We start from the raw sequence: 25,850 nt of genomic DNA on the forward strand, positions 1-25,850 counted from the left end.
CCCAGCTGTCTTCGGGCAAGAGGCGGGGTACACACATATGGACTGGTGGCCATGCAGCCAATCACAGGGCACATATAGACAAACAACCATTCACACTCACATTCATACCTATGGACAATTTGGAGTCGCTAATTAACCTAGCATGTTTTTTGAAAGTGGGAGGAAACCGGAGTACCCGCAGAAAACCCCACGCATGCACGGGGAGAACATGCAAACTCCACACAGAGATAGCCAATGTTGGAATTGAACTCGGTTCTCCTAGCTGTGAGGTCTGCACGCTAACCACACAACCGCCGTGCAGCCATGAATTAATATTCATTCATTCATTTTCTACCGTTTATCCTGACGAGGGTCGCAGTGGGTGCTGGAGCCTATCCCAGCTGTCTTCAGGTAAGAGGCGGGGTACACACATATGGACTGGTGGCCATGCAGCCAATCACAGGGCACATATAGACAAACAACCATTCACACTCACATTCATACTTATGGACAATTTGGAGTCGCTAATTAACCTAGCCGGAGAAAACCCACACATGCACGGGGAGAACATGCAAACTCCACACAGAGATAGAGTGTGGAATTGAACTCGGGTCTCCTAGCTGTGAGGTCTGTGCGCTAACCACACGACCACCGTGCAGCCATGAATTAATAGAATTAATAGATATTTCAGAAATTGTGAAAACAGGAAATTCAAACCATAAAGTGGTGAGGGACGACTATTGTGTACAGTGACATCGCCAACAAGTGGTCTGGTGTACACATTACAGCATATATATTATCTATATATAACATAGATATAAAAAAAAATCCAGTTGTATTATTATTATTATATTATTATATTTATAGAGAGTAGACAGGGATATTGGTGTGTCAAGGGTCATAGGACAAAGTTAATTTGGCCAGAATGCGGTCGTTAATAAATTATTTATTACCTCTGTGCGCCACGGACTATAGAACTCCTGGTATTGGTTTTGGAGCTGTAAATACGTATCATGTCAACAGCCAAAATAACTTTTTTCCAATGTATTTGGTATCCAAAACAAAATGAGTGTTATTTTCCATTGTTTTGTTGCATGAATGTTCCTCCCAGCATGCCTGTTAACGTGTGTAAATGAATCACCATTGGCACATGCAATGATGTTCCACTGCTTTCAGCAATTTACCTGAAACATCATACTGTTTTGTTTTCTTTGGGGTTTTCTGTCATCGAAAAAAAAAAAAAAATAGAGACTATAACAAAAAAAAAAAAAAAGTCTTTTGACTTTTCTTCCTCCTCTCACTTCATTGCCTTTTGACAGCTGCCTGCTTTTGGACAGACAACAGTCAGAAGAACACGGCCTCCAGACAGAGCAATTATGGTTTTATTTACTGTACTGTAGTCTTTCTCCATCTCCTCTATTTTTCTCACTTAACACAAGCATGTCAAGGGACTTTTTTTTTTTTTTTAGCATAATAGAAACCCAATCCAAGATTTCTTTTTTTACAACCTTCTCTAGGATTAGACTCTTGATCCTACTGACAGACTTTGGATAGTAACGCACTCTTTTAGCATAGCAACCAGAGGTTCTTTTTTTAAAAGGTGACACTGTTGCGATTGTACGAGGATTAAAGATGAACTGCACTTATGCATTCTGGTGCAAGCTTTGAAGTTGTGTGAAGAAGCAGAAGAAGAAGAAGAAGAAAAAAAAAGCTGTTGGCCAACAAACAAAGAGTCCATTGTCTGCGCTCAGCAGCTGACATGTAAAAGAAGCCGAGTATTCACAGAATGTGAGACATGCTTCCATAAACAATGGCACCACTGATCTCTTCATATAAACTCTGCTTATGACAGATACGTATCAGGAGCCTCCTGACAGTTGTGTTTTCAGGTCGAGGAGGCGGACGAGTCCTACTCGCGCTTCAAGAACTTAATCTAGGCAAAGGGTATTCGAGTTCTTGCATTTAAATATTTTCCTCACCTCCAATCCTATTTGATTATAAAGACAACTTACATTCAATTTGAGACATTGGATTAACTCTGCATACTTTACTTTGTGAACAGCATTATGGCGCCATCTGGTGGCCACAATAGTTCACTCCATCTGTAAGCCAATACAAGGATTATTTATTTCAAAGTTTTGTACAACATTCAAAGAAAGAAATGCTTTGTGTGCATAAATATAAATTTCATATTACATTATAGAGAATATTATCTACTGCACAATGACAATTGTCCCTTTTTTTAACCACTGAAAAATGGATTTTTAATTGTCAGGTAATGTCGTTTTTGGTATTTAGTCTGTAAATTGATGTTTTAAAAAGGTATACAAATTAGAATTGACCTTGTTATTATTTAAGTGGTGCCAATTTGCATTGTTTTCACGGCCTATACAATGTAATCAGACTTTATGTCAGGAGGAAAATATCCAAGTTATCCTTGTAAAAAAAAAAAAAAAAAAAAAAGTCATTAAGCAGTTGTGGTCAGAGCTGCAGTTAAAAGGCTGCACACGATGAAGGCTTCATAGAGTAACTCTTAACAACAAGCTTTGTAAACAATGCCGTTTCGAGGGGGGAATTAGCACCAACAATACAAAGATAAATTTACAAAAAAAAAATATAACAAGAAACAAACACATTTTGTAAACTTTCCGCACCAAGTTACCTGATGATGCTTGATAAAAACCAAATGTTTGTTCTCCTAAGTACTCATAAAGACGATAACAAATGTGTTAGACACCATTCACCAGGTTGGCTTTTTCCTCCTTTTGTTTATCTACCGCTTGATCCATGGCCACTAGAAACATTTCCAAAGTCACCGAAGGTGCCTGCAAGGAAAGGAATCATGACGATACGACACAATCTTACTTTTACTTCTCTTTTTTCTTACCTTTACAAAAAGAGCATGAGCAAGAAACGGTACTTTTCTCAGAGCTCGTCCGCTGAGACCTTTGCTTTTTCTGGAAAAGGACATACGAAAACAAGACAATGTTATTGTGTGAAGAAGAGGACAAGCGCAGGTATTGGCGGCGTGTCACTCACACGGCGATGTCCCTCAGTGTTAGACTGTGTCCCGACACCTCGCTCTTTGCAAAGCCCATGGTCTCCAGCTCGAACATGGTGAACAGCTGCTGCCGCGGGTAGATGATCTGACACTGGACACGTACATCAAAATTAAAATCAAATCAACTTTATTTGGAGAGCACTTTTTCCGGCAAAGACATGCAACACAAAGTGCTTTACAGAATTAAAAACAATTACTAAGAAAGCCCCTCCCTCCCACCCTCCATACTAGACACACACCCCCACAGTAGAGAGACATGGCATGGCACTGAGGATCAAGGAAACGCCACCTTTGGGGCCGTCCACACCGTACAACATAATTTATTGAAACACACTTAAGCACAAATCTTATCTTAAATGGCTTATATTCTTGATTATATTTGCTATATTGGCTAATATGAGTGTAGAGTTCACTATAGGGGTGCTATTTCATGTCTAGAGATCTCTAATATAATGGTAAAAATCATAATTTATTGAAACACATAAGCACAGGTTTTATCTTAAATGGCTTATATTCTTGATTATATTTGCTATATTGGCTAATATGAGTGTCAAGTTCACTATAGGGGTGCTATGTCATGTCTAGAGATCTCTAATATAATGGTAAAAATCATAATTTATTGAAACACATAAGCACAGGTCTTATCTTAAATGGCTTATATTCTTGATTATATTTGCTATATTGGCTAATATGAGTGTCAAGTTCACTATAGGGGTGCTATTTCATGTCTAGAGATCTCTAATATAATGGTAAAAATCATAATTTATTGAAACACACATAAGCACAGGTCTTATCTTACATTGCTTATATTCTTGATTATATTTGCTATATTGGCTAATATGAGTGTAAAGTTCACTATAGGGGTGCTATTTCATGTCTAGAGATCTCTAATATAATGGTAAAAATCAGGGACCAGCACCCGGGGTCGAAGGGACCCAAGGACGGCACCCCCATCATCAGACCCGACACAGCCCCCAGTGTGGAGGACCCCCCCCCCCCCCCATGAGGAAACACTGGAGTTAAAAGCTAAAGACTAAGAGCATAAAATAGGACTAAAAAGATAAAAATAGTTTAAAATATTAGTTAAAAACCTGATTAAAAAGGTGTGTCTTTAATCTTTTTTTTTTTTAAATATCAACAGTCTCCACAGTCCTAAGGCTCTCCGGCAGGCTGTTCCACAGGTGGAGGCCATAGTGGCTAAATGCTGCCTCACCGTGTTGATTATTATTATTGATTAAGGCCAGTGCCGGAGGACCGGAGACCGGAGGACCGATATGGTAAAAGCAGATCAGCAAAATAAGAAGGTGCAAGTCCGTTCTTTTAAAAAACACTAAGAGAATCTTAAAATCGATCCTGCAGCGGACGGGGAGCCAATGTGGCGAATTTAAGACCGGTGTAATGTGCTCCCGCCTTCTGGTCCTGTTCTGTAATAATTGGAGATTTAAAATACTTTTTTTGGGGAATGCCTAGAGAGCAAGGCATTACTGTAATCTAAGCGACAGGAAATAAAAGCATGCATTAGCACCTCCGTACTAGCCGTACATCGGGCTCACCTTCCGACTTCTTACCTTCATGAGCTCCTCCAGACAGGAGAGATAGATGCTGTAGATGCCCTTCTCCGACGGTGGCCCGATGTACTGCTTGATGTCCGCTCTGTCCACAAAGGCTAAGTCGATCTTTTCTGTCACGTTCGAGGTAGTCAGGATCACCACGTTGGAATGTCTGAAACACAACACCGGAAGGAAACATCATATAAATCAACATGATGAGCAGCATAAACAAGAAAGTGTAAGTTCAAGTAGTGCAACCGTTTGATTTGGTCCAGCTGAGTGAGGACAGAGTTGACCACGCGGATGGCGTCAGACGGTTCGGTTCCCGCTTGAGAGGCGTTCCTTGCTGCTGTCAGACTCTCTACCTATCACCGGGACGACAGACGTTCATTTTCTGCCACTTATCCACAACACAGGTACATTTTATACTGCATTGCTAGCATTTTTAGAGCTTGAGGACCATTGTTGTGTTCTTCATCCACAAGCAGGGTCTATATCATATCACCTTGGGAACAATTTGGGAACAATACTTGACAGATTGGCCTTTTGTGTACCGTACATAGAAACGGTTTTAGATCCTGTGACTTCATCTCGTGAATACTGGGAGCAAAAACAAAAGCGCTGCAGTTAACGTGCATGTTTTTGGTGTCTCTAACTCATCATAAGACATTCACAATATACGCAAGTACTTTGGCGTCATAACTTTTGACAGATTAAAACTAAGTAAGAGCAGAGTTCAAGGTTTTGAGGTCAGAACAAGAACTTTGCAGCAACTGTCATCTGGATGTAAAGTCGCCCAGTGGGTGCTCCGCTGCTTAGCTTCGATAGTGATTGCTGTTAACCTTCAGGGGGCATGCCTAAGTCAATAGTAACAAAGTCAACATATATGCAAACAAATTACCTAAAGTACTATATATATATATACTGTATACCGCATATACACGCTAAACCTTAACGCCGAGTGACACACAAATGACAATGTGGAGTGATGGTTGGTTATTTACCTCATCAATAAGAACAAACACAATAGCTTCTTTATCATCAATAAGCTGCTGGATCTTCTGAAACATCTTGGTGACCAGTTTTCCGCTCTGAAACAAAGAAGTTTAGTTAGCATATTTGGGTCTATATTTAGCCAGTATTCATTACTCCTTTTCAAAAAAAGTACTAGCGACTGACATGAAAGCATGTATCACTCTTCTCAACGAGCAGTGGGTGTCGGCCCCAGCCCCCACCTAAAAGGAACTACAGATGGCTCTGTCTTGTTTGTGACATTAAAAAAAAACAACAACAAAAACAAGCGAGAGAAAAAATATATATTTTTAAACATGCAGTAATCCCTCGTTTATCACTGTTACTTAGTTCCGGGCTCGAACGTGATAAATTAATTAGTAGGATTCAATATTAAAAGACTGAATATTTTCATGGTTGGAACATAGGAAACCCATTAAAGACTTTCTGAATATTATTATTTTTATTATTACCATTATATTAGAGATCTCTCAACATGAAATAGCACCCCTATAATGAACTTTACACTCATATTAGCCAATATAGCAAATATAATCAAGAATATAAGCCATTTAAGATAAGACCTGTGCTTGTGTGTGTTTCAATAAATTATGATTTTTACCATTATATTAGAGATCTCTAGATATGAAATAGCACCCCCATAGTGACCTTCTCATTCATATTAGCCAATATAGAAAATGTAATCAAGAATATAAGCAATTTAAGATAAGACCTGTGCTTACATGTGTTTCAATAAATTATGATTTTTAACCATTATATTAGAGATCTCTAGACATGAAATAGCACCCCTATAGTGAACGTTACACTCATATTAGCCAATATAGCAAATCTAATCAAGAATATAAGCCATTTAAGATAAGATTTGTGCTTAAGTGTGTTTCAATAAATTATGATTTTTACCATTATATTAGAGATCTCTAGACATGACATAGCACCCCTATAGTGAACTTTACACTCATATTAGCCAATATAGCAAATATAACCAATAATATAAGCAATTTAAGATAAGACCTGTGCTTATGTATGTTTCAATAAATTATGATTAATACCATTATATTAGAGATCTCTAGACCTGACATAGCACCCCTATAGTGAACTATACTCATATTAGCCAATATAGCAAATATAATCAAGAATATAAGTGATTTAAGATAAGACCTATGTGTGTTTCAATAAATTATGATTTTTAACCATTATATTAGAGCTCTCTAGACATGAAATAGCACCCCTATAGTGAACTTTACACTCATATTAGCCAATATAGCAAATATAATCAAGAATATAAGCCATTTAAGATAGGATTTGTGCTTAAGTGTGTTTCAATAAATGTCTTTCTGGACAGGAAGTTGTAGTAGTTAATCTCAAAACAGCAGTTATTTGTTAATTAATACATTTTTGAAGAATTGCGATAGAGTGAGGGAGCAATGTTCAAACCGAGTGACGGATGACTCTGTTTGTTTAACTTGAACTTGTTTAACTCCCAGTGTCCTGTACAATTCCATGCACATGCGTCATGGCTAATTATTCAAATTAGAAGATGATGTCATCCAGCGTCCCCCAACACACCAACACAAACAGATAGCAATCCTGTGGAAAACAGTCCTGTTGCATCGACAATGAAACGTATAAAGCTCAATACCTCAGAGAACCACTTTGAGAACAAGCTGTGGCTGTTTATCTCTACAAATTGTCCATATGTGTATCTACAGGGAGATAGAGCACAGAAAACAAGGGAATGTAAGGAGAGAAAAAAAATTGCAGGTGCTAAACTGGATTTCATTAGATGAGGACTTTACCGACTTGACAGTCTGATTGACAGTTTCTGGGCCAGAGCTTTGCACAAGGATGTTTTCCCTGTGCCTGGGGGTCCTGAATGTGTGAACACACAAAAGGTCTTGACAAGCTGCACATGAGGTGAGAAGCAACCGGTTGTCATATTTTGGATGATTCTTCTTTAGTTACCGTGAAGTAGCACCACACGATTCCAGGAAATCAGGTTGCTGTCTACGTTTTTGTCTGAGAAGTACATCGTTGTTGTGACATAATCAAGCAGCTGGAGGGAAATGAAAGTAGTATGTTACCTGCATACTCATGTATCCATGATGTAATGAAATTGAGACTGAATTGGCACATGCATCTTACCTGAGTTTTAACCCCACTGTCATACACCAGACTCTCCCAAATCCCATGGAAGTCAGCTGTTTTCATGAAAAAAAAAATTATATTGTAGGAGCTAAAAATGAACTACATGACTTAGTGAAAAGATGTTCTCTTCTCATTCCGTGTGGAAGTGGTAAGTTTTTGACCTCCTGTTTTGTCCTTCCTCACTCTGTTTGAAACCCTTAAAGTTCAGAATAAATCAATTGGAAGCTAACTAGTTAGTGCGCTAGCATGCTATGCAGCCGTGGCAATGTCGTGATCCTAGAGCCTGTGCATTAGCAGTGTGATGTAAACAATAACAGGAGTGTAGAGGTGACTGTAGGGATGTTATTTTATGTCTAAAGGGGCTCTAATAATGGTAATAAACACATATTTAGAATGTCTTAAGAAGGTTTTGTATGCTCCAACTTCAAAAATATTCAATTTATCTCGGTCAGGTCTGGAACTATTTAACCGCGATAAGCAAGGGATGACTGCGTTATGTTTTACTACTTTCTTATGGAAATACTGAAGCATAACATGAGCAGCTAATGGCTTTGGGTGGAGTTAATATGCACATATACATAGTACAAAACATTAAACGAGGTACGAGGCTAACTTCCATAGCACTAGCTTGGAAACAACCTATTAATGCAAAGCTGCCGTATCACAAAAACAGACATTTATGATGCAGAGTGGAGCATATCAGTATAATAATTGTTATATACTGTACATTGTTATATTCTCATGTTCCTACTTAGCCCATGCATTACAGTTACGCAATGTGGTGTAAACAAAGAATAATAGGAGTGTAAATGATAAAAATAATATTTAGAAAGTCATAAACAAGCTTTCTATTCTCTAACTACAAAAATATTCAATGTATTAATATTGAATGCTACTTTTGGAAATGTACTTATTGCGGGCCTGGAACCAATTAACTGTGAGAAATAAGAAACGTCTCTGTAAGGCATTTGACGAGGACCTAAGGGGGTCCGATATTGATATCGGGCCAATATCAGCAAAAAATGTAATATAAAAATATATCTGCCTGCATTTAAAACCTCATATATTTGCACTCTGACATAATCAGTTGATATCTTATTGATATCCGAAGTGAAAATGTTGCATCGAGACACCCCTAAATGCTATGCTATACAACTTAGTATCCAATGTTGCACAGTAGATCACCTGCTGGAAGCAACCAGTGATTGGCAGCTGAAAGCTCCTCATCGTCCTCCAAACTGAGCGTGCTGGGCCCCTCCTCGCTGAGGGTGAATATGTGAAAGGAAACTGTGCAGCTCGTCAAATCGAGGGGCTGGGCATTGAAAAGCGGAAATGACAAAATGAACAAAAACTGTATCGCTCTTAAATGCGATACACAAATTTAAGCGATATGAAATAAATGGCAGGAGAGGAAAATAAAGCACCTGTGTCGCCATTTCCTCCAGATCAACTATTGCCACGGACTTGACATGAGTGCGCAGGAAGTCTTCATCAAACTCTGTCCACTTGTAGTTTCCAAACAACATGCTGTGGCGATTTAGCAGGGCCTGGACATGCAACCTCACCTCAGACAATTTCACTCCGCTGCAATGTAAACATGATACAGGATTTTTATTACAGTACATCTTCTAAAAGGCTAAATGTAAATTTAAAGGCAGTGCTCACACTAAATATTCACACCAAGGACACAAACATGTTTACAGTAAGGTTTAATCACTTGCACTGCCAGCTATTTAGACAATAATGGCAGTGTAGTGAGAGTTATACAGTATATATATACAGTTATATACTGACTACTCTAACTTATATCTAAGTTTCATTTCCATAGTGTCGTCCTTTTGAGAAGTTACAACAAAATGCTTACTGCATCAATGCAGTGGTGTCGTTAAGAGACATTTTAATAATTCAACTAAATCACCATGGCTTCAATATCTTGACTGAAACAAAATACATATTACCAACCTTTGTGAGTTGAGATGTACTTCTAAATGGATGTTTTTTTGATGGTTCCCCACATCCATTCTGTCGATTTCCATTCCTGTTGACAAATGAACAGCACTGTCACAAACAGTCTCGACTTATCCCGTACCTTCTTACTGTTGTGCTTCGACGGTATCACCATAATTACAAATTAAAATTACACATTAAAATGTGTTGTGATGTACAACTATTGCGCTTCGAGTTCGACGAATGGAAATTCCATCTTGCTCTCGTTTATGTATTAGTCTATGTACTAGCTAGCGAGGATAGCGTCGTTTCGTTTCAGCTATACAATAAAGCCAACCCTCACAAACTAAATATAATTAAAAAAATATATACAAACCAAAACATACTTTACAGTATCGACTTTGACAATGTGACAGTAGTTTATCCAGCTGAACACAACCCGGTGCGGTGGTGAGTAAAAAAAAAATGTCACTCGAATTCAGCGCGCTTGTTTGACCCGGAAATACCTAATATTTCCGCTGGCGTCATATCCGGTTAGCGGTCACTCTCGTGCTAAAGCCAAAGCTAGCGATAACGTCTGGCACACAGAAGGAATAAAACTATATTTTGCGCTCAAATATCACATAATGGGGAAGAAACACAAGAAGCATAAACCGGAGTGGAGAACAGTTGATGGTATGATTCAATTTTGATAATTTTTCAGCTGCCTCCGTTTATGTTATTGTTATATTTGTGCTGGCTTGACTTGCTGGCAAAGCTAGCTAGCTGATACCTGGTGTTAATTCATATATAATTACACCGTTAATTGAAAAATAATGGAATAACCTGATATATCAACAAATGTATGTGACGGTTTAGTCCAAAATGCATAATTTTTGTTTGTGTAGTAAACTACCGAGAGCGTAGTTTTTCACATTACCTAAGTTTCTTGGTTATACTAGTGTTTATACTAAGAACTTTCCACTGTAGTACATTTTCGACCTCGTTTAATGACCATTAAATTAACTCCCAGCATCTGATAATGGCCACCTATTCTATTTTCAGACTACGAGGACAAGGCTTTGGAGAAACCACTAAAGCTTGTGCTCAAAGTTGGAGGGAGTGAAGTAACAGAACTCTCCGGTTCGGGTCATGACTCCAGCTACTACGATGACAGATCCGACCATGAACGCCACAAAGAGAAAAAGAAAAAGAAGAAGAAAAAGTCTGAAAAAGACAAGGACAAGTATGTGGACGATGAAGAGAGAAGACGGAGAAAGGTTAGTTTCCTACAAGATTGTGTGTTTCCTTGTTTAATTCCAAGTTGTTTAATTATTTTTGATCAAACCATTTGCAGGAGGAAAAGAGGAAGAAGAGAGAGCGAGAGCAGCATGAATCTGAAGGAGCAGCTGCCGCCGTTGTCACCGGTGGACCCATTGAACCTTTTACGATATCAAAAAGTGCTAGTATAGTGATAGAGGTGTGTAATGCTAATTTAATGTGATGGAATAATATTCAGAATTTCATCTCAATCACGCGTGTGTTGTATTCCCTCAGCCTGAAGAGAAAAAAAGGAAGAAGGAGAGGTTTGAGATTGAACCAGATATGGATGAATTTCACCCCAGCATGAAGGTGGAGGTGGAACACCAAGCTGACAGGCCTGTGCGAGCATGCCGGACACAGCAAGGTAGTCGCCAAATGTACCTATATCTATTAACACTCAGCTCAGAATGTCATTATTATTATTATTATTATACAGAGAATGAGTCCACGCCTCGTCAACTTTTACTTGAGCACTTCCTGCGCCAGCTGCAGAGGTGAGACACTCTTGAGAGCCTCCATTACGAGAGCAAGACTATATTGAACGCATGTTTATATTTTCTCCCCGCAGAAAAGACCCCCACGGTTTCTTTGCATTCCCAGTAACAGACGCCATCGCTCCCAATTACTCCATGATCATCAAGCATCCGATGGACTTCAGCACCATGAAAGACAAGATAACCAACAACGAGTACAGCACAGTCACGGAATTCAAGGTGAGATACGAGAGTACAAATTGATGAAAGCAGAATTACGTGGACGTTGTTTGAATGCATTGTCTTCTTTAAGGCGGACTTTAAGCTGATGTGTGACAATGCCACGGTGTATAACCGACCAGAGACGGTGTACTACAAAGCAGCCAAGAAACTTCTCCATACAGGGTTTAAGATGATGAGCAAGGTAACGAGTTTGATGGAATATTGTTTGGCGGCTAACTGGGATGCGGGTATTGATGCACACCTGATAGTCAGTCATTCTAAATTATATATGCATTTATATGTGCCATGGTAATTTCAGTTACTGTGTAATGTTAATGTTTTTTTTTTTTAAACCAGGATCGCCTGTTGGCGCTGAAGCGCAGCATGTCTTTCATGCAGGACATGGACTTCACACAGCAAGCCGCCATTTTGGGAGACGAAGAACTTACAGCGGATGTCCCTCCACCAGAGATAATTCCCGTCCCGGTGGAATCGGCCAAAAAGTCTAAAAAACAACCCGTGAAAGACATGAAGTAAGTCACTAGTTTTCCATGAGATTTGACAGGGGCCGTAATCCCTCATTTATCACTGTTAATTGGCTCCAGATCCGACTGTGATAAGTGAATTCCCCCCAAGTTGGAATTAATAGGGCTGCACGGCATAGAGTGGTTAGCACACAGACCTCATAGCTAGGAGACTGGGGGTTCAATCCCACCGTCGGGCATCTCTGTGTGGAGTGTGCATGTTCTCCGGGTAATCCGGTTTCCTCCCACATTCCAACCAAATTGTCCATAGGTATGAATGTGAGTGTGAATGGTTGTTTGTCTATATGTGACCTGTGATAGGCTGGCCACCAGTCCAGGGTGCACACCCCGCCTCTCGCCAGAAGACAGCTGGGATAGGCTCCAGCACCCCCACGCAACCCTCGTAAGGATAAGCGTTAGAAAATGAATGAATGAATGGAATTAATAGTTTTGTAGTTGGAGCATAAAATGACTGAATATGATTTTTTATCATTATTAGAGCCCTGTAGATGGTAAATAGCAACCCTTTAGTCACCTTTACACTGTTTACACCATGTTGTGCAACTATAATGCGCATGGACGAGCTTTAAATTAACAAACTAACTAGTTAGCCTCCAATGTATAAATTCTAAACTCAAAGAAGATGGAAAAAGTAAGATGTTCCAACCTTAAAGCGGGACAACTGTATAGTATATAGAATGCTAGAGTGGAAAGTATATAACTCAAGAGAGTAAAGACACAATGTACATAGACACGCATATGACTAGAGTCACCTCAGGGCTTCTCTGTTTCCAGCTACCTGTTTGAGCCAGAGGGGAACGCCTGCAGCTTGACTGACAGCACAGCAGAGGAGCACGTTCTGGCTCTGGTGGAGCATTCGGCAGACGAAGCCCGCGATCGCATTAACCGATACATGCCAAACTCCAAGGTTTTCTGCTTAGCATCAATAATGAATTATGATTTTCCAGTGTACCGGCACTATTTACATTGCTGTAAATATATACTCCATGATTTCAGATAGGCTATCTGCGCAAGGAGTCCGACACTTCTCTTCTGTACACTGTTGTCAATCAGCTTGATCCCGATGCAGAAGGTTTGATACGTTTGCATGTTTGTAAACGTTTACCAACAGGGAAATTGCATCCTTGTATTCACTTTTGCAGAAGAGGAGACGCATAAAGTGGACCTGAGTTCGCTATCAAACAAGCTTCTCCCCGGATTAACAACACTGGGTTTCAAAGATGACCGGAGACACAAGGGTACACCATATTAAAAAAATAAAAAAATACTCTTTCCCAGCTAAGAACAACTTCCACATGAATGCATTGTACTTCTTTTTTTCATAGTGACATTCTTGAGCAGCGCCTACAACATTCAAACCCTTCAGAAGAACTCGGTCTTTCCCGACCTTCTACCTGAGGAGTCAGACTTGCTGTGCTCGGCATATGGAGACGACACAGGAGTACAATGTGCTCTAAGGTAAGGGGGGGGGAGGGGTTCTTATGACGTAATATTGATAAAACTGTCACCAATTTCAACTTGTACTTTTTTTTTTTACCTGTGCTCTAAGCATACTGGACTTTGTGAAGGGCTGTGGAAGTGTCACCAAGCATTGGGTTGATGGTCTTCTGGATAAGATGACGGCAGGCGATCACACTAAAGCAGTCAGTCAAATCAGACAGGCATGTGACACACTGTTCTATTATCTCACTAAACATTTCAGCAACCATTTTATCTTCTCAAGGGACAATCAAAATAGATGAAAACTCCCATGCGGCCCAGTTTCACGAGCGAGGGGACCGTGTCACTCTATATGTTTCCTTCAATGAACCACAGCTCCCCAGTGCCGGCAGTACTCATGGAGCCCCACACCATGACGTTACATGATGACTAATTTTCAGTGGACAGTAAATATATGGCACGGTGATCAAGTGGTTAGCGCACAGACCCGAGTTCAATCCCACCCTCGGCCATCTCTGTGTGGAGTTAGCATGTTCTCCCCGTGCATGCGTGGGTTTTCTCCAGTTTACTCCGGTTTCCTCCCACATTCCAAAAACATGCTAGGTTAATTAGCAACTCCAAATTGTCCATAGGTATGAATGTGAGTGTGAATGGTTGTTTGTCTATATGTGCCCTGTGATTGGCTGGCCACCAGTCCAGGGTGTACCCCTCCTCTTGCATGAAGACAGCTGGGATAGGCTCCAGCACCCCTGACAACCCTCGTGAGGATAAGCGGTAGAAAATGAATGAATGAATATTAATTAATGGCTGCACGGTGGTTGTGTGGTTAGCGCACAGGCCTCACAGCTAGGAGACCCGGGTTCAATTCCACACTCTGCTATCTCTGTGTGGAGTTTGCATGTTCTCCCCGTGCATGCGTGGGTTTTCTCCGGGTACTCCGGTTTCCTCCCACATTCCAAAAACATGCTAGGTTAATTAGCGACTCCAAATTGTCCATAGGTATGAATGTGAGTGTGAATGGTTGTTTGTCTATATGTGCCCTGTGATTGGCTGAATGGCCACCAGTCCAGGGTGTACCCCGCCTCTCGCATGAAGACAGCTGGGATAGGCTCCAGCACCCCTGACAACCCTCGTGAGGATAAGCGGTAGAAAATGAATGAATGAGTATAAAAGCTGTAAAGTACTCCAAAGTATTGTTCCTTGAGAAGATGTAAAATTGTTGTTGAGGGGCGTACTCACTCAATTTGACCCATGGTTATTATTCAGAAAAGAAACATGATGCTGAAACCCGACGAAACCAAAACGGGCATCTGTGACTTACAGGTGGGGCTGCATTCCGTCAAACTACATCCATGTTTGTTCGCATCTGCTTTGTTTTATATCATATATCTTTTTAGATGGTCGACGGCAGTGGTCTTGGAGAGAGCAGTTCGGTGCTGGACTTCATGTCGTTGAAAAACTATCCTGATATGTCTCTGGATATCTCCATGCTCAACACAATAGGTGATTTTAACTGATATATCAAGTTTCTTATCCTTTATGCTGATATAAAGTTTCCAACATTGTAATAATAATGGAGGCTGGAGGCTAGAACAATGAGAATAGCAAACGCCATATTTGTCCAATGACAAGAATGTCTGCCAAATTGTGGGGATGTCGTTCTAACAGGTAAGGGCGTAAAGAAGGAGCCAGGAAACGAGGACGGCCAGCAACACTTTGACGATGCCGACAAGCTCCTGCAGGAGTTCCAGGAAGCTCAGGTGGACAGAGTCGGCTCCAGGCCTTCGTCCAACATGTCCTCCCTGTCCAACGCTTCAGAGAGGGATCAGCATCACCTCGGTACCTGGTCGTTTTGCTGACATGCTGTCACTATTTCATCACGACAACGACATTAGATTCTCTTTCTTTGACAGGGAGCCCGTCACAGTCGGAGATGGTTCATGATCCCTACGAGTTCCTACAGTCGCCCGAGTCTGAGAGCCCAGCCAATAACTGATCACGTTTCGATTGTACTGCATCAATAATATAAAGCCATACTCACTCTGACGTTGGAATGGAGGTTGTGATGGGAATATTTATATTTCATAGGTTACACGTTATGTGAATTACTTTACAGCCTTTTTGTAGAGCTTCAACTCTTCCATCCGAGCTCATCCTGCTGTCCCTTCAAGGATGGTGGGCACAGCAGGAGGCTCATTCTTTAATCAAAGCTCCCCCAGGAGGTCCCAACCAGGAGGTTGATCCTCTGAGGTTATCTCGCACAGGTTCGACAAACCGTGCCAGAAGAATGGGTGTGTAGGCTAACCCCCATACATGATGGCGGCATCGGGGGGAGTGACAAGAAGGTCTCCTTTCTCTTGTAATGTAATTTATTTGCATGCTATGGAGTATAAAAGTTCCCGCCAAGACACCTACAGACCGCCATGTTGTCTGACCCCTTTGTTTTGCAAAGGTAAGTTCTGTATTTATTTCAGGCATTCTCTATCAATATTAGAATGATGGATTTTTTTTCCACAATAAGGTCCAATACTGTGGATATTACACAAGCATCTGATCTGAATGTTTTGTACAAATTGTGTAATTGTATGCTTTTGTATGAGTGCAACAGGAAAATTAAACGATTGCGCTTGTATTTATAAATATGTGTGCATTACTAATGCATCCTCAATTGTAAGGAACCTACTTATATTTAATACTTATATTCTTATATATTGGGCTTGTCCTGGTTAGGGTTGCAGGTGAGACGGAACCTACACTAGCTGACTCTGGATGACTGGACTGGTTAGCAGTACTGGTTAGCACAGGGGTGGGCAAACTTTTTGACTTGCGGGCCGCATTGATATAACTAAATTTCCAGGGGGGGGCAGACTATTTTACATGTAACAGTCCACCTGGTATTATTGTATCTGTAAAATTTTCATGCAATCTGCTATTATTTATTATTTTATATTTATATTTAAATATTTAAAAAATAATAAAATATTATAATACTTAAAATAAAATTAAAATAATTATTATTACGTAAAATATGCAAATATAACAATATTATTATATATAATTAATATAATAATTAGCATTAATATAATAAATATAATAATCATAATAGTTATAATAATAATATAATTATTTTATTTTTTATTATTATTATTATGTGCTTGTGTCTCTTTTTTCAGGATCACTTTGTAAACAACAGACCATGTCAAACAACGAAATTGATACAACCATCAAAAGGTTGGCTCAGGCCATGATGCCAGGTTGTATGTTGACTTTAAATTAAATACTTTTGAAAGATTGGGCGGGCCGTATTCAAACACTTGGCGGGCCGGATGTGCCCCCCGGGCCGTAGTTTGCCCACCCCTGGGTTAGCATCACAAGACTCGTAGACAACCATTCACGCCTATCGACCAATTTAATAGAACATTGATTTTTGCGGGGGCTAATTTGTGAATATAATTAATTAATAATTACTATAAATGATTAAAAGTGAGAAGAAGAGTAGATTGAGTTTAAGTCAAAAAGTGCTTATCGTGTTTGTGAGGCGCCATGAGTGGACTCAACACCCGGTTGAAAAGAGGTCGACTGTGCGCATGCGCAACAGTTGCCATGGCGCAGCCTAGTCTTGCCGAGGGAAATGTTTCTTCAGCTTAAAAGTCGACGTCTTTTTTTTCCCCCTGCGGTCCGAGGACGTCACAAGTAAACTATCTTTGGCGCAGCTGTTTCCCGAGCGGCGTTGTCCTGGTTGTATGCGGCGTGCGACGTGCACTTTAACCCCGAAAAATGAATCACTCCGTGGAAATCGGCGTCTGCATTGTTTTGACCGACCTCCGGAGGCAGGAGCTCTGCAACTGAAGTAAGTGTTTCCTCGTGGATTTTAACACCATACAAGTAGCGTAAAGTTCATTGTCATGTTTTAAACATCCACGCAACGTTTTTGATCCTAGTTTAAAGCTGCAAGAGTGCCGAGCAAAGTGTGTACTTAATTACCGTGCAAGTCAATCTTCGATTATTTAAAAAAAAATGGAGGGCCCACAGCAAAACATGTGAGTCAGATGATTTTTTTTGCAAACAAAGGGATGTAGCTTGTCTGTGTAATACTTTTACTCCCTGACCTCTGATTTTTTAGGCTTTCACAATAGCCTTTTTGTAGTAGACATGGTGTGGTTGCTATGTGGTTACTTCCATGTGAATAAAGCTAAGCAATGAACTCTTAAGTCCACAAAACTTCAACTCAAACTTGTCATACCTTATTTTTTAGATGAAAAACGCAATCAAAAGTGAATGTTTTCATTATTTTCCCAGGTAAATAACAATTTAATAAGGCATGCCTTGTGTATATATATATATATATATATTTTTGGTTTGTTTGTTTTGTTTTGTGTTTTTTTCCCCCAAGCCAATACTAATACAGATTACTTCCTGCTTCTCAACTGTGAATTTTTCAACAAAACATACTGAAACTTGTCATACCTCATTTTTTAGATGAAATCGAAAAAAAAAATTAAATATTTTTATTATTTTCCCAGGTAAATAACAATTTAATGAGGCATGCCTTATTTGTTTGTTTGTTTTGGGTTTTTTTCCCCAAGCCAATACAGATTACTTCCTGCTTCTCAACTGCGGATTTGTCAACAAAACTTAAACTGAAACTTGTCATACCTCATTTTTAAATAATTTTTTAGATGGAAAAAAAACAATCAAAAGTGAATATTTTCATTATTTTCCCAAGTAAATAACACTTAAATAAGGCATGCCTTCTATATATATTTTGTTTTTGTTTGTTTTGTTTTTCCCCTTGTCATACCTCATTTTAAATAATTTTTTTAGATGAAAAACACAATCAAAAGTGAATATTTTCATTATTTTCCCAGGTAAATAATAATTAAATAAGGCATGCCTTTTATATTTATATATATATATATATATATATATATATATATATATATATATATATATATATATATATATATATATATATATATATATATATATATATATATATATATATATATATATATATATATATATATATATATATATATATATTTTTTTTTTTTTTTTTTTTTTTTCTTCCCCCAAGCCAATACAGATTACTTCCTGCTTCTCAACTGCACAACATTTTAGCTGTAACTACTTTGTGCACCTGGAGGTAAGAACAAAAGTGGATTTGATGACAAACTGTACCTGTAGATTTGTCCTAACCCAATATTATGACATCACTACTATGAACAAAATGTTAAAAAAAAAAAAAGCAGTGGCCCCAAGGGGTTTACTCACAGACAAAAGCTGGTGATCCAGTGCCATCATTTCCATGATGGAATCCCAGGTCCCATTAGATCTCAGTCATCTCTGGCCGGCCTATGTTTTTGCACTTCTCAAACGCTGCGGCGATAGGAACAAGCCTTGGGCCCTGTAGACATGAAGCTTGTTTTATGTGCCTCATTTGGCAAAATGTCAAGGCCCTCCACAGTCGACGCCATGTTTGTTTACAAATGAGCTCAGGGTATAACATAATATAATATAATAGAGGTGTTAATCTTCTTAGTCTTCTTATCCCTAGATGAGGTGTCTCAGTGGACGATTAAGGCGCACAGCTCCCATGGGTGGCGGCAGCCGAAACGAGCTGGTCCCTTCCAAGACCCCGCGGGTCAACGGCTGGACCTGGCCCCCTCAGCTGTTCCAAGTAACCGCCTGGTTAATTTACAACTACCTCGCCGTCGTCAGCTTTGGCATCTTCATCCCTCTCCTGCCGCCGCCTTGGAAGCACGTTCTCTATGCTGTATCCTTCTCAGAGGCTGCCCATAAAAGCCAGACTTCACTAGTCCGCATTTAGATACGCTTCACCAAACATGAATCTTTTCTCTGAATTTTCCTTAAAACTAGCCGCTAACAGCTTTCAGCTCTGGCATTCATTGTGCACTTGGCCAGCCATGTTGCCGCGGTGACCATTGATCCGGCTGATGCCAGCGTCAGGGCCAAAAAGTGTTACGTTGGTCCTATGCCACTTTTTGACCGCACGGTGCAGCCTCACGTCATCCAGGACCTGCACTGCTACCTGTGTGATGTCAGGGTGTATGTACGCAAAATCACTTACTTTATATACGGGATCATTTGATAGGATCCATGGAAACATTATTTAATAGTTCAATTATATGTAATAAGTTAGGTCATTTGCTAATCCTATTGTCCAAGAAAAAGTTTTTTTTTATGTTCAGAAAAAAAAAAAATCCCTCATAATTTGTATTAAAAAAAACCCCACATAACAATATTTGGAAACATGCTATTTTGGGGGCATGGAAACATTCATTTAATAATTCAATTATATGTAATAAGTTAGGTAATTTGCTAATGCTATAGGCATTGTCCAAGAAAAAGCGTGTTTCTCCAAATCTTGTGATTTTTTTTTATGTTCAAAAAAATATTGTCCGTCATAATTTGTATTAGAAAAACCCACATAACAATATTTGGAAACATCATTTAATAATTCAATTATATGTAATAAGTTAGGTAATTTGCTAACGCTATCGGCACTGTCCAAGAAAAAGCGTGTTTCTCCAAATCTTGTGAGGTTTTTTTATGTTAAAATTTTTTTTTTCCCCTCATAATTTGTATTAAAAAACCCACATAACAATATTTGGAAACATGCTATTTTGGGGGCATGAAAACATCATTTAATAATTCAATTATATGTAAAAAGTTATGTATGTAATTTGTTAATGCTATAGGCACTGTCCAAGAAAAAGTGTGGTTGTCCAAATTTTGTGAGGTTTTTTTATGTTCAAAAAATGTTTTTCCCCTCATAATTTGTATTTAAAAAAACCCCACATAACAATATTTGGAAACATGCTATTTTGGGGGCATGGAAACATCATTTAATAATTATATTATATGTAATAAGTTAGGTAATTTGCTAATCCTATAGGCATTGTCCAAGAAAAAGCGAGTTTTTTTATGTTAACATTTTTTTCCCCTTCATAATTTGTATTTTAAAAAAAACCCTCATAACAATATTTGAAAAAGCGTGTTTCTCCAAATCTTGTGAGTTTTTTTTTTTATGTTTAAAAAAAAAAATCCCATCATAATTTGTATTAAAAAAAAACACATAATATTTGGAAACATGCTATATTGGTGGCAATCAAAATCTAATGGGAACTGCACTTTTTTGCCCATAATTCACAATACTTATGTAAAACATGAACATATATTTCTTTCCCTTTTGTGGCATTGTAGCGCGAGAAAACAAGTTGATACGACCTAGCTAGCTAGGTTTTTTTAAGAGGGCCTCATAATCAAAATAGGTGTCCCAATGACGTACATTGTTAGCTAGCTCATATTTAACTTGTTTTCTCTTTTGCCCTTTAAAAATGCAATTTAAAAAAAACAGCCACAACAAAAATTCTGCTAAATGTATAGCTGCTAAAATGTATGAAATTAAAAATAAATTCCCTTGCAATCCACCAATTTCTTCATTACTGATGTCCTGTTTTTTAATTGTATTTTTTATTTTTTTAGGATATTAGTACAAAGAATAATAATGCTTTTAAATAAATGTAATTTGAGTACAGTACATGCTATTTCATGATTGGTTAAAATAATTTGTGTCTTAAACTTGACCCAAATCTTTCCTTTCGACAGTGGCCCCAGAGTGAAACACTGCAGCGTTTGCAACAAGTGTGTGGCTGATTTTGATCACCATTGCAAATGGCTGAATAACTGTGTGGGTGGCAGAAACTACAGGTAAGACATCATTTTGTGAGACGCTATGAATAAAAGGACATGTTCACCTGTATTGTCATCAGGTGCTTCTTCATAGCGGTGTCCTCCGCAACAGTCGGCGTGGCGTTGCTCTTCGCTGTCGTCTTGTTCATATTCATCCAACACTACCTAGATCCGAGCATCCTACGGACAGCACCACAATTCCACGGTGCGTCATCTTAATAGTGGACAGAGGGCACACAAACGGCTCAGATTCTTTTGTTGTGATAATTTCATCATTCACATGCACGTGTGTGTGTTTGTGTGCCTTCCTGCAGGTGTGCTGGGAAATGAGACCTGGCTGGTGTTTTTACCATCAGCCTCCATAAAGACCAGTTCGGCCGGTCTCCTCATAGTGGCCTTCGCGACGGTCATGCTAAGCCTCACGTGCCTTCTACTACTGTGTCATCTTCTCTGTTTTCATTTCTACCTCTGTGAGTCGTTCATATCAGGAGGAGCTAGCATACTGAGAGTTATTTTGTATCAAAAACACTAATGTAAATCTGCTATTTATTTCTATAAGCCGTTATTAGTGAAGTGAATGTAATTTTTTTTCAATATTATTGTGTTTTACAGCTTACTTGTGGATTTACAGAAACCTAACATGAGCAGCTAAAGACTTTTAATAATAATAATAATACATTTTATTTGTATAGCGCTTTTCAAAATACTCAAAGACGCTTTACAGAAAAAAATGGAGTTGAATAAGTAATAAGTAGGTAAGTAAACAGAGTAAAAGATATATTAATTCGTTTATACACAGCTAAAACATGGGTAAAAGCCGGGCACGGTATAAAAAGTTAGACATTAAAAACAGATTTTAGTGGAATTATACAGTATACACATATCACAAAACATTCAACCAGGATATGCTAACTTCCTTAGCATTAGCTTGGAAAAATAATATATTAAGGCAAGCTGGTAATGATTTCTGTAAAATGGAAATTAATATGTCGCTTTTTCCAGCATATTACAATATTGCTGTGTTAATACTTACCTACGGGATTAGAGAAGTAGAATACCAGCAGCTAATTGTGTTTTTTGGAGGTAGTATGCCATCTTCTACAAGTAAAAAGCATCCAACAAGGTAATTATTGCGAATAAGCTAACTTCCTTAGCATTAGCTTGGAAAGATGGCATGATTGCTAAGCTGCCAATGCTTTAAAAAAAACCGGACATTTATGACACAGGGTGGAATAAATGTTATATATTGTTATATTTTAATACTTAGAATAATACAAGCTTGTAATACACATACATAACACGCTAGCTTGTTCAGTTACAAATGACCGAACAAGCTAGCTAGCTTGGTGTTCGTCACACTCCAAATCAGTAAGGGGCAGCATATTTAAAGTTATATTACCGTAAATAAGCTAACTTCCTTAGCATTAGCTTGGAACGATAGTATGATCGCTAAACTGCCAATGCTTTCATAAAAACTGATATTTATGACACAGGGTGGAATAAATGTTGTTATATTTGAATACTTAGAATGATACTAGCTTGTAATACACATACATAACACGCTAGCTTGTTCAGTTATAAATGATTAAACAAGCTAGCTAGCGTGTTCGTCACACTCCAAATCAGTAGGGGGCAGCATACTAAAATTTATACTGTTAATATTACCTTCCCTAGTAGAGATATGAATGCTAAGCTTCCATTTATTTCTGTTTGATTATATTTATGACAGCATGGAATTATTGTTTTTTCAACACATTTCAATATTATTTGTTAATACTAGTGGAATTATACAATTTTGGTAGAATGACTGCCCTTTTGAGAAACACTTGTGGTATTACAATATAATAAATAGCGTCCTGGCGTGTTCAGGTGAAAAGTAATGGTAATTTATTTTTATTACAGGTTGTAAAGGCTTAAGCACCTTTGATTACATAAAGCTGCAGCGCCAAAAAGAAGCCAGAAGCCGAGAGATCGAAGTGGAAAATCCGCACGGCGTACAAATAAACAACAATATCCCACATGTGAGAACACCGTCATTTTTCCATTTTTTTTATCTTTTTTTTTTTAATTTTGTGTTTTCTATGTTAAAGAATCCAAGGAGCTCTACTGACTGTGAGCCAGCTTTAACTCATGGTTCAAGGTAAGTCCTGTATTTATGCTAATATAAAGTACTAGGGTATAATGAATAGTGCACGTGTGTTTCATTAGTACCTGCAGGTCTGATGACGATAAAGGACCACTTAGCAGCCGACTATCGGAGCCCATCTGCACGGAGGTAAGAACATGACTTTCAGTACAGGAATTAATCTCACAATCTGTGATTAATTTTATTTTGATCTAGGTGGATAACTTCAGGAAAACTCCAAAAAAGGGAAGCAGTTTCCATCACGAAACACAGAATCCTGCAGAGAAATCAAGTGAGTAAATCAGTAATAAATAAATATAATAATAATAATAATAAAAGGGCAAATAATAAAAACTTAAGAAACCACATATAGTTGGTGGGTAGACAAATTATTTTTTTTTAACAAAGCATTATTAGAACTCGCAAACGAGAGAGCTAGCGACCTAAACGGTAGCCTTCAAGTTATTTCCTTTAAACTTAAATAGCCAAAAACTTACCACTTCCACACGGATAGGGAGGATAACTATTAACAGTTATTTAACCTTTAACATGAACATTAATCAAACGTAATAATTTTTTCTGGGTACATGATACCATACAGCATCCATATCTTGTTGTAACTTGCGCAGGCCTCAAACTAGTGTCCTGCGGGCTACATTTGGCCCGCGGGCCGTGTGTTTGAGACCCCTGTTTTAAACTCTTCTCACGTTTTTATCTTTTTAGTCCTATTTTATGCTTTTAGTCTTTAGCTTTTAACTCCAGTGTTTGCTCAGGGGCGGTTCCTCCACACTGGGGGGGCTGTGTCGGGTCTGCTGATGGGGGTGCCGTCCTTGGGTGCCTTCAACCCGGCCGGCTGGGGGTCCCTGCCTTTGATGTGGGGGTTGTCAATCGCAGGGCAAAGTGCCAATATCCACCCATTTATTTTCTTATACCATTGCCAATATAATTATGACTAATTTTGTCTTCTATTTTTTTTTTTTTAAAAGGAGAAAAAGAGCTGACTACTATCAGAAGCTGGAAGCCTGACGGCGGAGAAGACATTCAGAGTGACAGCGTGAAGTCGGTGGACAGCATACCGGAGGTGCAGGACCCTCTCGGAAGTTCAGTGATGACTCGGGATGCTACGTAGCAGTCGGCGCTAGGATGCACTGGGATAGGTTCATGTTCTCAGGGGACTATCGTGAGTCACCGTGGAGCCTTTGGTGATAATCATCACCGGTTTGATACCAGCTATGAAGCCATTTTTCATATTTATCTTGTATTGTGTGACTTGAAAGTCAAAGCTTTTGTTCCACTAACGTTAGCCAAGTTGATGTTTTGTTTTGTTGTTTTTTTGGCATCTGGAGATCTTTTATTTATTTTTCAAAGAAAAATCTGTTCCATGTACGGGGGTGGTGAGACGTAAATCAGTTGATCTGCTAGCCAAGGCAACAACCTTATATGGTAAAACATCCATCATCTTCAGAAGATACTCTGATGTGAGAACATCACTTACTTATTTGTATGACTGTCCTATCATTTCAGTGTAAAGAATAATACCGTATTGGATGTCTCTTCATTATTTTCAGCTGCTTGAACCTATGGGACTGACTCCTAACTTTAAAAAAAGCATGCAATTGAATGTATATTTAGGGAATCAAACACCCCCTCGAAAAAACGCAAAAAGATTAAATGCAACAGTAACGACGCCTCACTCTTATCTATAAAATATTACTATTACTACTTCTCATTGATCTGTAACAGTGCACAGAATCCATGACCCCCCTTTAGCATTCAATGATCTTAATCCTTAATGATGGTCGGTGCCTGATCTTTTGTTCACTTTCCTTTTCTTTGACGCACTACACACACTGACTAATAATTTGGCTAATAAAGTTAGCTAATAAAACCTACACATCATTCCAAACGTCAGTAGCGAACCAACACATCTGCTATTTCAGTCTAAAGGCACCCATGCAGCATATGCTTTGAACCGGGCAGGGAATTAGCACCATCTGGTGGCCAAAAATGAAACATACGCTAGAAATTGATACTGTAATCTTAACATAAAGGACTGTATTCATTCATTCATTTTCTAACGCTTATCCTCACTAGAGTCGAGGAGGGTGCTGGAGCCTATCCCAGCTGTCTTCACCTTGGACTGGTGGCCAGCCAATCACAGGGCACATATAGACAAACAACCATTCACACTCACATTCATATCTATGGACAATTTGGAGTCGCTAATTAACCTAGCATGTTTTTGGAATGTGTACCCGGAAGAAAACCCACGCATGCACGGGGAGAACATGCAAACTCCACACAGAGATGGCC

At 38.9% G+C, this 25,850-nt stretch overlaps 3 protein-coding genes across 6 annotated transcripts; 2 read left to right on the plus strand and 1 right to left on the minus strand.

The window, feature by feature from the left end:
* Positions 1 to 855: 855 nt before the first annotated feature.
* Positions 856 to 22,649, minus strand: trip13 (thyroid hormone receptor interactor 13). 3 transcript variants are annotated; one of them, XM_058085213.1, is made up of 16 exons: positions 22,446 to 22,649; positions 21,478 to 21,626; positions 18,971 to 19,103; positions 9,730 to 9,805; positions 9,192 to 9,351; positions 8,953 to 9,079; positions 7,765 to 7,820; positions 7,585 to 7,675; positions 7,419 to 7,491; positions 7,262 to 7,325; positions 5,595 to 5,681; positions 4,849 to 4,955; positions 4,609 to 4,762; positions 3,019 to 3,131; positions 2,867 to 2,936; positions 856 to 2,804 (listed from the first exon to the last, which is right to left on the minus strand). In XM_058085213.1, exons 4-16 carry the CDS (start codon positions 9,801 to 9,803, stop codon positions 2,709 to 2,711), a joined length of 1,272 nt encoding a protein of 423 aa, XP_057941196.1. In that variant the 5' UTR covers positions 9,804 to 9,805; positions 18,971 to 19,103; positions 21,478 to 21,626; positions 22,446 to 22,649; the 3' UTR covers positions 856 to 2,708. The 3 variants fall into 3 exon arrangements, with proteins under 3 accessions (XP_057941196.1, XP_057941197.1, XP_057941195.1); XM_058085214.1 differs by lacking the exons at positions 18,971 to 19,103; positions 21,478 to 21,626; positions 22,446 to 22,649 and adding an exon at positions 10,091 to 10,239; XM_058085212.1 differs by lacking the exons at positions 18,971 to 19,103; positions 21,478 to 21,626; positions 22,446 to 22,649 and adding an exon at positions 10,101 to 10,235 and having other exon boundaries at positions 857 to 2,804.
* On the plus strand, positions 10,221 to 16,312 carry brd9 (bromodomain containing 9). The gene is made up of 17 exons (XM_058085209.1): positions 10,221 to 10,389; positions 10,759 to 10,973; positions 11,051 to 11,173; positions 11,251 to 11,380; positions 11,453 to 11,510; positions 11,585 to 11,729; positions 11,803 to 11,913; positions 12,069 to 12,244; positions 13,031 to 13,163; positions 13,253 to 13,328; positions 13,399 to 13,494; positions 13,582 to 13,714; positions 13,806 to 13,917; positions 14,963 to 15,019; positions 15,094 to 15,199; positions 15,365 to 15,535; positions 15,610 to 16,312. The coding sequence occupies exons 1-17, from the start codon at positions 10,341 to 10,343 to the stop codon at positions 15,690 to 15,692; spliced, it is 1,974 nt and encodes a 657-aa protein (XP_057941192.1). The 5' UTR covers positions 10,221 to 10,340; the 3' UTR covers positions 15,693 to 16,312.
* Positions 17,264 to 25,525, plus strand: zdhhc11 (zinc finger DHHC-type containing 11). 2 transcript variants are annotated; one of them, XM_058085211.1, is made up of 11 exons: positions 17,270 to 17,546; positions 19,254 to 19,472; positions 19,587 to 19,765; positions 21,329 to 21,430; positions 21,493 to 21,617; positions 21,727 to 21,882; positions 23,315 to 23,433; positions 23,503 to 23,552; positions 23,621 to 23,687; positions 23,754 to 23,829; positions 24,524 to 25,522. In XM_058085211.1, the coding sequence occupies exons 2-11, from the start codon at positions 19,254 to 19,256 to the stop codon at positions 24,664 to 24,666; spliced, it is 1,236 nt and encodes a 411-aa protein (XP_057941194.1). In that variant the 5' UTR covers positions 17,270 to 17,546; the 3' UTR covers positions 24,667 to 25,522. The 2 variants fall into 2 exon arrangements, with proteins under 2 accessions (XP_057941193.1, XP_057941194.1); XM_058085210.1 differs by having other exon boundaries at positions 17,264 to 17,546; positions 23,315 to 23,552; positions 24,524 to 25,525.
* Positions 25,526 to 25,850: the final 325 nt, after the last annotated feature.

This window comes from Doryrhamphus excisus, chromosome 10, assembly GCF_030265055.1.
Source record: "Doryrhamphus excisus isolate RoL2022-K1 chromosome 10, RoL_Dexc_1.0, whole genome shotgun sequence".
NCBI classification, from domain to species: domain Eukaryota; kingdom Metazoa; phylum Chordata; class Actinopteri; order Syngnathiformes; family Syngnathidae; genus Doryrhamphus; species Doryrhamphus excisus.